The 13,912-nt window shown below is 55.4% G+C and overlaps 1 protein-coding gene across 3 annotated transcripts; it reads right to left on the bottom strand.

Moving 5' to 3' along the window:
• Positions 1-2,082: 2,082 nt before the first annotated feature.
• Positions 2,083-11,157, bottom strand: PLEKHF1 (pleckstrin homology and FYVE domain containing 1). 3 transcript variants are annotated; one of them, XM_015100539.3, is made up of 2 exons: positions 11,020-11,157; positions 2,083-3,738 (listed from the first exon to the last, which is right to left on the bottom strand). In XM_015100539.3, exon 2 carries the CDS (start codon positions 3,722-3,724, stop codon positions 2,885-2,887), a length of 840 nt encoding a protein of 279 aa, XP_014956025.2. In that variant the 5' UTR covers positions 3,725-3,738; positions 11,020-11,157; the 3' UTR covers positions 2,083-2,884. The 3 variants fall into 3 exon arrangements, with proteins under 3 accessions (XP_014956025.2, XP_042087851.1, XP_042087850.1); XM_042231917.2 differs by having other exon boundaries at positions 10,776-11,117; XM_042231916.2 differs by lacking the exon at positions 11,020-11,157 and adding an exon at positions 5,594-10,863.
• Positions 11,158-13,912: the final 2,755 nt, after the last annotated feature.

The following is a 13,912-nucleotide window of genomic DNA, read 5'->3' as shown; positions in this document are numbered from 1 at the left end:
CTGCAGAACAGGGCATGGGCCAGCCCTTTGGGATAAGTTGAGGGCAACCAAGGCATGCCTTCTGCCATCTACTGTGGTAGGCAGATGTGGCCTTACAGAAGCCATGCCCACCCCTTGAGGACCTCAGGGGGAGCAGGAGTCTTCCCAGACACTCTCCCAACTCAGTCATCTGTATGCAGCCACCAGAGCAAGCTCCTGAAAGCAAACAGCAGACCTGCCACCCTGCTGAAGGCTCCTGTAGCTTCCAGTGCATCCCACCTGGTCCCCCACTTCCCCCTCACTCTCTGGCTTCAGTCCAGCCAAGCTGCTCCAGAACAAACGGGCTCCTCCCCTCCTCACGGCCTCTGCACTTGCTGTTCTGAACCTAATGGAGTCTGGAATGCCATCCTGGCCCCCTGGCCTCACTCACTCATCTCACCATTCGGGGTGAGCTCACCCCTGCGATTACTGCTCTCCTCCCATATGCTGCCTGCCCCAGTCCATGCCCCCCTCACAGTTCACACCAGAACCAATGCCACCTCCTTCTGGACCTCTCGGTCTCCCCTGCCAGGCTGCACGTTCCTTGAGAGCTGAGAACTTGAGCCTTTCACTCAGGCTGTCTCCAGTCCCCGGGGCAGCATACGCCCATGAGTGAGTCTGCGTGAATGAAGGCCCTCTAAAGGCTATTACTGGCCACCCGAGCCCTTGGCTCCTCCCAGGACCTAACGGCTCAGGGCTCAGGGAAGCCGCAGTCTGGTGGCTGGGATCACAAGGGAAGCAGACCTGAGGGTGGAAGGCTGAGGGCCGAGCCAGCCCCTGCCCAGGGTGGTGAATAGGGCATGGCCTCACCTGCCCCAGTGCCCTGTGCCCCTCTGGCAGGCAGCTATGAAGAGGCTGCTGGTACCTGGAATCAGCTGTGGAAATCTTCTCCTGTCCAAAGGAATGCTGTCCTGGTGCTTCTCCTCCCTGTTTACCAGGCCAGAGAGGTTCTCAGGGGGTGGGGCAGTGCCCGAGAGACTGGTGGCTGGAGCTGGGCACTCCCTGCCTGGGCACCGACTCTGGGTGAAGGGACAGAACTGCCTGGCCAGGCCTTCCGAGCTGATCCAGCTTTAGTTGCCCTGCACCCTGGAACCTGCCCTGAGCCCTCTGTCTGGGCAGAACTGCCTGAACCAGTTTGGGAGGCTCAGGGAGGCCAAGGGCTTGTAAATTCTTGGAAGCACTTCTGACCCTTCCTACCTAGTCCCTCTGCCTTGCGGGTCAGACCATAGGCAGGCCCTGGGTGCCTCACACTTTGCCTTTCCTGCTCTCCCTCACAGCAGTGGCTCCACTCAAGAGCCGGCTGGAGTGCTGCCACCCCTGGCAGCAGGCCTGGCCTGCTGAATCAGAGTTAGCGCTCAAAGGAGATCTCCAGGGTTCTGTCTGCAAGTGAATGACTGAGAATGGGGCCGGAAGGACAACTGCTCACCCAGGGACTGGAGCCGATGTTGGGGTTTCAGGCACTGCACCGTGTGGGCTAGGGGAGCTTTCCTTCCCCCAAAGTCACCACTTCTAGCTGACAGTGACCCCCTCTCTGCCACAGTGGCTAGCCAGGCTATGGGGGGAAGGGCTGGTACAGGAGACTGTCTTGAAGGACCACAGCTCCATGGCTGGGTGCGGGCCAGGCATCAGGAGGCTGCCATTCAAGCTCTAGCCCCAGCACACATTTGCTGAGCAAGGCAGCTTGCTGCACTTGGGATTTCCCCACTCGATGGCACCATACCCAGGGGCAGGCCTGGGCAGGAGACCACATGGGAGAGCTTTAAACCTGGAAGGCTCATACAGAGCTGGCTCCTTTTCCTTACTTGCTGCCTGACTGTTTAGATAACTCACACCAGGTGAACAGGGCTGCAGGTGCTAGGCCATAGTCACAGTGCCTGGATGGCCGGGGCTCCATTCCTGGGAACCAGCCATGGTGAGGTGCTAACATCTGAGCCCACTGGAACTGCCAGGCTTCTCAGGAATGCCCAGCGTGGCAGACAGTTGTTGATATTGGCCACCTAGCATGGTTTCAGTCCTTGATCACAGAGTTGCATCTGAAGTAAGAATACTCCTGGACTTTTCAACCACGAGTGAATAAACCTTCTTTTTATTATTAAGTCAGTCTGGATAGGGTTTCTGTCACTTGCAGTAAGAGTCTTAACAGAAAACATTGCTTTCCCCAGCAGAGGGAGGGAGGAAAACAGGACTGAGAGGCATCAGATACCTAGAGGGAGCTCAGACTGGACCAGAGGCCTGGGCAGGCCGCCCTGGACCATGGAGAGCTCAGACTGCAGTCCCTGGGGCTGGCTGGCACGCACAGGATGGCAGTCTCCTGCCTTGCTCTGAGTGAGCTCACATGCCTGGCCTGACAAGGCCCAACCAGCCAAACAGGTGGGCATCAGCAAGGTGGGTGGGTAGATGCTGGTTTCCTGGAAGCCTCTCTGGACCCACAGTCTTCTCTGCAAGGGGGCAGGGCCAGGTGTGCTGGTTGAAGGCCTGAGAACAGAGACCTCACTCCAGTCCTACCTTCTCTCTTGTCCCTAAAGGTGCCTGGGATCGTCTAATTCTAGAGCTACAGCTCAAAGGGCTGAGAAAGGACATTTGTTCCCAAGAGGCCTAGGTATTTGGGGCTTGCTAAATGAAAAGGTAATGACCTTAAGTGGAACTAGAAGGATGCCAATATCCAAAAAGAGGCACTGGGGGTTCGGAGAAAAGAAGCCACTTCCGCTGTGCCCTCTACCCATGGGGTAGGGTCCCCTGGGGTAGGGAGGGCCCTTCGGAAGGCTGGGCAGCTTGGGGAACTCTGCCCTCTCAGGGGTTCGGGCAGAGGCATCTGCTTGGACCGAAGTGACAAGGGAAGCCCTCCCTCATGGCTGCAGACCTGGGGTCAGCTGTGGAAGGATGACCAGGACACGCCCGAGGCGTAGAACTCCACGTGGCTGGGCCAGTCCCCATCTCCACTGCCCTCCCTGTCCTCGTCTGAGTCATCGTCGTCTCCACTGGACGCCCCGCAGACGGCCCCCGCCAGGTAGGCCGACGGCCCGGGGGACCCGAGGCCCTGCTCCTCCACGTCCTCCTTCCGCTTCTGGGCGGCCAGCTCGCGGAAGCAGAGGCTGCAGACGCGCAGGGGCTTGGGCGAGAGGCGCGGCAGGAGGAAGCGCTCGCGGGAGCACTCGGCGCAGACCACGAAGCCGCATTTGCGGCAGTGGTGCCGCCGCGTGAGCGCCGAGAAGCGCGTCTGCGTGCAGCGCATGCAGATATCCGTGGCCTTGTCGGGGATCCAGGGCGCCGCGTGCTCCGTGCTGGGCTGCAGGCCCGTGGCCAGCAGCTGCCGCCGCACGCACTCCTCAATGTGGCTGATCCACTCCTGGCGTTCCGTGGCGGAGGCGGCTGACACCACGAAGGACTTCTTGGCCGTCTTGATCATCCAGCGGTTCTTGGCCTGCACAGTCTCCGGCAGCGTCTCCAGTGTCACCTCCTCCAGCGGAATGATGTGCTGGCTGCGGTACTTGCGCTTGTTCAGCACGATGCTGCCGTACACCAGGATGTCGTTGAAGAGGAAGAAGATGCGCGGTTTGGCCTTCTTGCGGCACTCCTTGGTCAGCACGCCCTCACCCAGCAGCACTCGGCCCGGCAGGGCCAGTGGCTGCCCGGATGCCCCGAAGCAGCTCTCGACAGCCGCGATGCGCTGGCTGTTGATCTCCGTGTTTGCCAGGTAGTCCACCATCTTCGGCCACTCGGCTGTGGGAGGAGCGGCAGAGGAGGTGTCAGCTTGCTCAGACATAGCTTGGGGTCAAGACCACCCCCAACCCCCAGTTCCCCAACCCATAGGTCAGACAACCCACTAATTACCCCCTCTGTAACCCAGGAGGCCCAGATGTGCCACTCAACCAAGACAACTGGCTGCTCCAGAAGCCACCCCTTACAGGTGGAGTTACTGGGAGGTGAGGGGTGTGTGGAAGCCAGTCCAGGATGGGAAAGCAGTACTAAAGATGTATGACTGAGTGCGGGCAGGGTGGTGGGGGCTCAACCCTTGGGGAGCCTTGGAAGACAGGGTAGAATAAGCCTCAACACCATCCATCGCCCAAGGGACAAGGACACTGAGCCCCAACTCCCATCAGGGGCTTCCGGAATCACCAACTACCCAGTGCTTTGGGCCTATCTCAGGCAGAAGGGTGCAGGAGCCTTCTGGGGAACGCCAGACAATGGAGTGCTGCAAACCCAAAGGTCACTGACTCCCCTATCTACCAAGCCAAAGCATCACAGACCCTGCAACCCACTCACTCAGCCCGTGGACCCATTCACGAGCCACTCAGGAAGCAACTACCGTGTGCCTAGCACCGTTTCATGCACTGGGGATACAGTGAATAAGAAAAGGCTCCTGTTCTGATGGAACACCACCGACACCAGCATCACAGGCACCACTGCAGAGTGCTTCCATGTCAATCAGGACTATCTCAACTTGTCCTCACACCAACCCTAGCTCGTAGAATTACCATTAACAGAAGGAAACTGAGGCTCTGTTAGGAATCAGGCAGCCCAGGGCCTGCACCGCTGGAAACCACACTGCCCAGAGCCCTCCCGCAAGGAGCAAGAGGCCTCTATCCTCCTCTGCCAAGCACTCCACATGGTAGCCCCAGCTCTCACCTGGGCCTCCTCTGCTCTGTCCACCTACTCCCCTTGACTCACCAGACTCACAGCATTGAAGACACCCAAACACTGCTGACCCAGGTCAAGTCTGCAGTCCCAGCTCTCCCCTGAGCTGCCCCTGTGATCTCCCACCAGCTCCTCTTCTTTTCAGAAACAAACCACCATTCACCTAGTTGTGGAAGCCTGAAATCTAGGACTCATCCTTGAATCTCCTCTTTCCTGTACTCCCAACATTCAACCAGTGAGCAAGCTCCATCATTTTTCTCTCTCACACTTGGCCCTAGTTTGCACACTTCTCACCACAACTCCAGCAAGGCTATCTCCCTTTCCAAAAGAGTCTCTCTGACTCCAGCTCAGGCAGCTTCTCCCCCAACCCAGGAAAGGGTTGGCAAATCATGGCCTGAAGGTCAAATCTGGCCCTCAGTCTGGTTTTGTGAATAAAGCTTTATTGGAACAGAGCCATGTCATTCATTTACAGTGGTTGCTGCTGCTTTCCTGCTGCAATAACAGAGCTGAGAGCTGTGATAGAGACCACATTTACTGTCTTTACAGAGAGCGTTTGCAAACCCCTTCTGTAGGATGTTACCCTATTTTGCTTTTTCTTCACAAGGTTTATCAGGAGCTGATATTTTCTTGTCTATCCATCATTTGCTTCCATGTTTTCTATTTCCCTCACCCACTACTAAATTCCATCAGAACAGGATTCTTTTCTTATTCACTGTATCCCCAATACCTGGAACAGTGCTAAGCACACAGTAGGTGCTTCCTGAGAGGTTAGTGAATGACTGAACCAAAGCTCCCTCAGGCCCAGTGTGGGAGGAATGAGCCTCCACCTCCTGTCTCTGAAGAGGAAGCAGAAGAGAGCGGACCCCACAGCCGCCGCCACCACCACCACCACGTGCATACAAGCAGAGAGCACGCCCCTGACCAAACCGATCACACTCACAGAGTTTCTAGGTCACCACACTGCAGTTCCGTAAGTCTGGCCACCTGTGGGAGGCTGGAGTGGGGCCAATGCAGGGGCTGGAGGCGTTACACAACAGGGGTGCTCAGCCCTGAGGCACGTATCGCTTGCCCCTCTCAGACCACAAGCTGTGCTGAGAAGAGCTGTCCACACCACCTTATGTAAGAACCACTGTTTTTAGGCTGCTGAACTGGGCTGCATGTTGCAAACCCAGCTGATTATCAGTGACAGCCCTGGGCCATCCTGTGAGGACCAGTCGCCATGCCCCTGTTGTGGACAGTCTGGCAACATTCCAGAGGCCACCCCCAGGATCCCTGGGACGGGCTAGATGAGGGTTCCGCTGGAGAAGCTCAGAGCAGAGCCAAAGGAGAGGCACCAAGAGCAGTGACTTTGGGACCCGTGGCAGCGACAACAGAGATTCTTGGCAGAGGGAAAGGGCAGAACAAAGGGTGAGCTGGGTGCTTTCACACAATGGGCTACTGTCAGCACCCAATCCACGTGGGTCAACATGGAGCGACAATAGACACCAAATGCTGAGTGGAAAAAGCGCCCTGCAGAATTTCTGTATTCAGAATTTCTGTATGCAGAAATTCTGCATTTAAGAAGTGTTCACAAACTATATCTGTAAATAAAAGTGGACAGGATGGAGCCTTGCACCCATGAGGATGGCTGCTATATAAAAAAACAAAAACAGGAAATAAGTGTTGGCAGGGGGACGTGGAAAAGTTAGAACCTTTCATGCACTGTGGGTGGGAATGTAAACTGGTGCAGTCACTGGGGAAAAAAGTATGGAGGTCCCTCTAAAAATTAAAAATAGAACTACCATATGATTCAGCAATCTACTTCTGATTATTTATCCAAAGCATTGAAAGCAGGATCTACAAATGGTATTTGCACACTCATGATCATAGCAGCATTATTCACAATGGTCAAGCAGTGGAAGCAACCCAAGTGTCCACTGATAGATGAATGGATAAACAGAATGTGGTATGGACACAATGGAATATTATTCGGCCTTAAAAAGAAATCCCATCACTCGCTACAACATGGATGGGTCTTGAAGACATTATGCCAACTAAAATAAGCTAGTCAGAAAAAGACAAATACCACGATTCCACTAATATGATATATCTATAGTAGTCAAACTTATAGAAACAGAAAGTAGCAAGGTGGTTACCAGGGCTAGGGGTGGAAAAGGAGGAAGAGCAGGGGAGGAGGGGTGAGAGGGAGAGGAGAGCTGTTATTTAATGGGTTTAGCGTTTCAGTTTTGCAAGATGGAAAGAATTCTGGAGATATTTCACACCAACAGGAGTATACGTAATACTACTGAACTGTAAGCTTAAAAATGATCAAGATGGTTTACAAAAAGAGATGGACACAAAGCAAGATCAGGAGAAAAATGGGCTAGGGGAGGACACCTGAATATCATTAGGCATGTTAGATCAAAGATTTCAGCTTTATCTACAATATTTTATTTCTTTCATTAAAAAAAAAAAAGGCAGCAGCATATGTGATAAAGTCCCAGTACCAATCAATTCTGGGAAGTGGGAACATGAGCTTTTTCTTTCTCTCTCTCTAAATATAAGGTCCTCAAAGAGAAAAGAATTACAGTATAATGTCTGGGTCAACAGCTGTAGGTTCTACTGGCCTTGCAGTGAGTGACCTGGCTGGGCCTCCCCTGAGCACACAGCAGCAGGGCCCAGGCTGCAGGACATGCTAGGATGAACATCTCAGGATGGAACACCACCTGTTCCCTCCAAAACTCCTGGGTGTTGCCACCTGGCAGAAGTGGGTGGAACCCCAATCTTGCAGCCACACACCGAGGCCTAACACACAGCGCCAAGGCAGATGGACTTTATGTGGAGAGAAGAGCAGGTGTCCCCCCCCCACCGCGCCCCCTCCCCGCCGCAACCCTGGCCTGGTGGGGTTGGGTGAGCTCTGGAGGCACACTTGCCCAGAATCCACCTCTGACTAGATGCTACCCTGGTGGGCGGCACAGAGGAAGTGAGGGGCAGTGCCCATGAAGGGGAGAGCTTTGGGCAGGGGAAGGCCTGTAACACTGTCTCCCTGTCCCTTGTAGGAGGCCCCAGGAGGCCCCACACTGCTGGGTCCCTTGTCAGTGGTTTACAGACCCCCTCCAGGCCCTCGTAGGCCCCGTTCAGCTGTTGGCAGCAAAACACGGCCCAGGAAGGATGGGGAGTACCTGGCGACCATGGAAGAGGTCTGGTCTCTGTGCTGAGCCCACACACAGGCGGGAAGGCCTCCTCCTCCGTGGGCCTCCAGCAAGCAGCAGCTGGGGTGAGGGGCCAGCAGATGGCGTCCTCCTGGGGAGCTCCCCGACATCCGCCCACCACAGCTGCCACCACAACCAGAACTTCACTTCACACCTGGTTTAACAAGGCCTGGAGATTTGTTTTCTTGGCCATGTCAATTATTTCCCTGATCAGGGGTCCAACCTGCACCCCCCCCTGCAGTGGAAATGTGGAGTCTTAGCCACCAGACCCCCAGGGAAAGCCCCAGGAGCTTTTCTTGGTAAATGTGGCAGCAACCCCACCTCCCCATTCCCCACCCCTCCCAGCAGATGAGAAATCCTCCTTTTCTCACTAAAGAAGTGAACTACCCTCCCTTAGGACAGGGCGGAGGGAGAGCCGAGCCTGTGCCCGTTCCTTTTGTGGCTGCCTGCCCCAGGACAGCCTGTGCTGACCCCTGTGTGGTACCCCAAGTGCTGACAGAAGATGGACACTCATGAAGGGCCAGTGTCTGGGAGCAAAGAAGTAAACAGGCCAGCTCTTTCTTGCATGTTTTTGAAGTGGGGCAGGCTCCAGGGCTGGCCTTCCTGAACACCAGGGATCCCACCATCTGAATTAGGCCAACGGCTCTCTCAGTGAGTAAGCCATGCTCCAGGTGTCACTGGGTGGCCAGGGTTCTATGCCCGACAGTTGAGGTGTCACACGTGACCTACACCAGAGGCAGCAAATCTACACCAGGTCCGAACCACTGCCAGCTTTTCTAAAAACAATTTATTGGAACATAGCCATATGCAACAGTGATTGGCCTGCAAAGCCTAGAGTATTTACCATTTGGCCCTTCACAGAAAAAGTGTGCAGAGCCCTGATCTATACCCCCCCACACAGTGTCAAATGCATAATGTGCCTGCTCCAGGGACACACCTGACATGGGGCCATGTCTTGATGGAGCTAGTCTCCTCCACTTGGACACAGCCTTTGAGATTCAAAGAGCTGTCTGGGGCCCCAACCTGGGAACCCTGTATAGTAGGACCTGGGTGGGGCACTCAGGTCCACCCTCCCATTAAGAGTTACAGTTGGGGACATTGCTTATCGGAGAGGATGTTACCTGGCCAAGGTCACAGAGGGAGTCAGGGTGTTGGCCCTTTGGACTACCCCTTGGCTTCCCCTTAGGACAGGGCTGATTTACCACCTGACCTTCATTCCCTCCAGTCCCAACCTGGCCCACATTGTCTTCATGCCTACCTGATTTTACCTTCTAAATATTTACTAAAGTCCTACTGTGTGCCTGGCACAGTTCTACTAGGCAGGACTAGGCACCAGGTTACAGCCGGGAGCTAGGGACCAGACCTTTCAGTATCACACAGCCTGGTGCAACAGCCAGACTAGAAAGTATCAATAAATCAACACGGTGATTTCTGACTGTGAATGCCACAAAGAAAAGGGCTGATGTGCTGAGCAAGGCTAGGGTGAGGGTGGTAGTCAGGAAAGGCCTGGTGAGGAAGTGACCCTGCACCAGCCTGAATGTGAAGGATTTTAGCCATGCAAAGGCCTGAGGGGGAAAAAGTTCTGGGCTGAGGGAACAGCTCAAAGACCTGACTATGGAGACAGGAGGAGTAACAGGTAAGGTTAAAGGTGCTGTAGGAGCCAGTCTTGCAGGTCCGCAGGCCAAGATGAGGATCTGAGTTTCTCTCCAAGCACAATCCAACTGTCCTTTCCTTCCAGAGGGGCCACCCCTCAGGCTTGTCCAGTTCTGTGCTTCCTGGAAAGCCCTCCTCCATGAAAAGAATAGTAATAAGGAAAATAAACCAGGGGTGCCATTAACTGAGAGCTTACAGCTTACAGGCACAACGGTAAGCACATTGCAAGTATTATCATGCCGACTCTTCACAAAAGCCCCATGGGGGAAGGTGCCACCTCCATCATCCAAAGTCACTGCCCAACGTCCCAGCTCCAAGACAACCATGAGCTGCTGAAGACAGAATCCGAAATCCTCAGATTCAGAGGGCAGGGCTCCTCTCCAAATGCCTGATCTCCAACCCTCAACCCTCTCCACCCAGGTCAAGGGGTGGCCTGGGCATGTCCATTAGCTTGGCTGAGCTGCCCAGTCCCTTCCTTTCTTGTAGCGGGCTGGGCTGCGCAAGTCCCTTAGCTCAGCTGGGCTGCCTCAGTTGCCCATCCTGGCAGCCCTGGGGGCTGATGTCTGCAGGGACACAGACTGAAGTCAGAGACAACCCCAGTGGAAACTGCAGGCCCAGGAACATGCCAGCATTGAGTGGAAATTCGCCAGCAATCATCCTCCCCTCTTCCCTGGCTTCTGACCTCCCTGGTGGTGAGATAACAATGCTGTTCAAATTCCAAACGAACATATCCCTGATCAAGTTACAAAGTGACTCAGGGAATCCACTTTCCTATCTGAAAAAGTGGCTGGATGACAACTCTCCCCTGCACAGCCCTTCAGGTGTTCAGGGAGAGAGAAAGGGAAGGAGATTCCGGGTGATTCCAGGCTGGGAACTGCCACCTCTTTCTGGGTCAGCCTCACTACTTCCTCTGTGAAATTGGAGATTAAGCCTGGCCTTGTTTCCTTTGACAACTGCCACCAAAAGTCACAAACTCAGAGGCTTTAAGGGCCAGCGAGCACCCAGGCAACCCGGAAAGCGCTACCACCCTGCCTCTCCTCCCCGCTTCCCTGGGCCAAACTATCCCTGCCCACTGCTCCACACCCTGCAGACTGGGACCAAGAGTGGCGGCCCCCACGATGGCGTGAGTCAGGAATCCCCGAACCCTCCCCAGACAGCAGGAGCGCTGAGATCCTTGCTGTCCCGGGCTTCAACGTCCACAGGCGTCTCCAGACCGTTCTGCTCTCACTTCGTGCATCCCCCCCGGGCACCCTGCCTGGACTTCGGAGACCCCCATACCTGTTTTCACCCCGCTGTCCTTGGAGCTCCTAGCAGCCCCCCGCCCCTCCTCCAGCCCCACCAGCCAGCAATAAGCGCCTTGGTCCGTGCCTTTGCTCAGGGCCAGAGTCCGAGATGGCACCGGCCTCGCGACCGCCCCGCCCGAGTCCAGGGGCCACCTAGACTAGGAGCCCGGGGTAGCTGGGAGGCAGTCGGCAGGGAGCCCGCCTGCTCCGGGCGCCCCGGCCTGGCTGGTGACCCTTACCTCCTCAGCCGGGGGCCCTCGCGTCTCGCGCCCCACCAGGCAGCCGGCCAGACAGACCGCACTCGGCTGCCGCGTTCCGCTTGCGGAGGGGGCCAACCCCCGCCGCCCAAGCCGCCGCGTTCCAACTCTCCTGGACACGCCCCCCTACCCCGGCGGCTCCGCCTATCGGGGCCTGGGCGCGAGGCGGGGGCGGAGCCTGGACGCCAACTCTCGGAGTCGGAGTTCCAGAGAAATGTGAGCTTCCCGAGCGGAGTGCGTTTGGGTGTGTTGGCGCTGCAGGCGGTGCGGGCGGGGGGCTTCCTTGTCGCTCTCTCCCGGGACTGGCAACCCAGACTCAAGCCCCCCAGTCTCCCTTTCCGCCACCGCGCTCCGCACGCCGGACCCACAGAAGACTTCGAACTCACCCAACTGGGGCCTTCGGGCCAGGGAAGGGGTTGGGGAGGGAGGCGGTGGCATTACTGTGCCTTCCGCCGCCGCTGGTGGGACTCCCTGCTGCTGGCTGGCATAGTCCTGTCTCAGCAATCGAGAGATTGATAATCATAATATTAAAATTCTTTAGCATTTTATGTTTTATATTTTAAACTTGTATAGTGGAAACTTTCAAACATATGCTGAAGGAAATAGGCTAATGGACTCCATGTATCCATCGCCTAACTCCAACATTATCTACCAGTTTTGCCCTCTTTCTCCACCCTCCCCCACCCACTCCGCAACACTGAGCTGAAATGCAAGTCCAAGCCTCAGAGTCATCACTCCTGGGGGGTTGTCTTAACCTCCTTCTGGCCTCCCTCAACACTTCGTTTCACACCAGCTGCTTCTTCCTGTTCCTCAAAACCCCAAGGTTGTTCTCACCTCTGGGCCTTTGCACTTCCTTTTTGCCGCCAGATCTTCTCATGGCTGCATTTTTGGCATTGAGATCCAACTCAAACTGTCACCTCCTCAGAGGCTTCCCTGACCTCTGAGGTCACCCTCATCTGCCTCACTCCCGTTTTGTTATTTTGTAAACCACATCTCCCAACCTGAAGTCATCCAATTAGGTCGCTTGTTTACATGTTCATAGCTTGTCTGCCCCACCTAGACTGTGAGCCCTGTGGCTGAGCTCTACCCATCTTGTTCATTCCTTTCTCCAGTGCTGAGAGCGGAGTTCAGCCTTTAGTAAATGTCTGTGGCACGGATGAGTTTGCCTTGCCAAATAGGGCAGAGCGGGGTAACTGTGAAGAGGGGCTGGCGCAGGCCAGGGCAGTGCCCGCTGGGCCAGGACCAACGCAGGAGGAAGCTCCAGGTGCCTGGGTCCAGACCTCAGACTCTGCCCAGGGCTGGGGCCTGGAGGGCTGGTGCTGGAGGCATGAGCTGATAGGGGGTTGACCTGCTCTCCTGGGTGGTGTGGGCAGAGGCTGTGAGGTGGGGCCCAGTGCTGGGGATCTGCCTTTGCCAGCCGGAGTGGAGTGGGGCCAGGACATGGGCACATTCCCACAGGGGAAGGGGTTGGAGTGAGGGGACGAGAGAGCAGGGAGAGGCTAAGAGAAAGAGGGGAAGTGGAGGTGATTGATGGGGAAGTAAGAGGGCCACCACCTGTGACCTTGGAGAGTCCACGTACCCCACCACAGCATCCCTAACTCCTCCACCTTCCCAGCTATTACCCTCACCTAATTGAAGCCACAGCCTCACAAAAGTACTTAAACACTTATAAAATGTATTGCCAGCACTTCATCTTGAGAGATTACACAAATATCAGGATTTTCAGCTCCTCTTAAATCAGGATTTGAAAGACCTGGTCCCCTATCTCCACTCAGGGCTGCCCCCTTTAAATGGGGCACGTGTTCTCCCACTCACCTCTGTCCCCACCATTCTCCATGGCTTCCCTCTCGCCCCACTTTGCCCGCTTATGTACCTGCAATTGAATAGCATTTGAGTTTATGACTTCCGGTGGTGAAGTTAAGCCTCTGCACCAGACAGAGGAGGGAGAGACAAGGCCCCGAGATCCCAGAAACTGAGTTAGAACCAGGAAGGCCATTTGGGACATCGAGACACTGGGAAATGCCATACCAAGTGTATACATGCTTGTCACCCCAGGGGGCAGGGATGGGGGCACCTGGAGGTTAGTTTTCAAGGCCATGTTGGTGACTTCCTCAGTGCTAGACCTACCACCTCCCTTACTAGGGGGGGCTTCTCCAGGAAGGTGGGCATGCCTGGGGTGGGGTGGCTGTAGGAATGGAACTGAAAAGCCCTGTGAACAGGTCTCTGGCATCTGACTGTGCGCTTGGCACAGAGCAGGTGACCAGGAAAGGGAGGCCTTTATATGATTCTGGAAAACCAGAGGGAATATGTACAGCTGTTGGTTCTGGAGTCAGGAGAGCCCAACTAGCCTTTCTCACTGCTGGTGCAGGGCCCACGGGGGCCCGTCTCCTCTTCTGTCCTTCCTTCCGGTGCTGACCTTCTACAGAACTGGGGGGAGCGCCAGGAAACCCAGGAAGGCAGCATGGACTCCAATTCTCTGGCTGTCTGCTGCTTCTCACCAGGGATGGGCTGTGGGTGGAGAAGACCGGGTGGAGGGCCGACTCCTCCAAATAAGAGGAAAAACTCGTGACTCAGGGAAAGGCAGAGGCTGAGTCAGCCAAGCCACAAGCTGTGGAAAAAATGAAGTCTGCCTGAAGGTTTTTCTGCACCTCGGGTAAGAAGCCCTTTCTCAGGAAAGGCTGGCTTCCAGACTTCAAGAACTAGGCTTTCAGAAGAGCACCAGGCTCAGATTAGGGGTTCTATTAATCACTTCTGTGGAAAATGCCAGAAATTTTTTAATTGGAGCAATTCTTAAGTTCTATGTAAATGTCAAGCAGTGTGTGCTAAACACTTCACATCCTATCTCTCCCCAGGCTGGACCTGTCATTCCCAGCTT

The sequence above is a fragment of the Ovis aries genome, chromosome 14, assembly GCF_016772045.2.
Source record: "Ovis aries strain OAR_USU_Benz2616 breed Rambouillet chromosome 14, ARS-UI_Ramb_v3.0, whole genome shotgun sequence".
NCBI classification, from domain to species: Eukaryota; Metazoa; Chordata; class Mammalia; order Artiodactyla; family Bovidae; genus Ovis; species Ovis aries.
Note: the sequence above shows the minus strand (reverse complement) of the source record. Positions and strands in the feature narration are given on the sequence as shown.

What these genes read in the sequence shown, in the direction of transcription:
- PLEKHF1 (XM_015100539.3), bottom strand. Translation starts at nt 3,724, where the DNA reads ATGGTGGACTACCTGGCAAACACGGAGATCAACAGCCAGCGCATCGCG.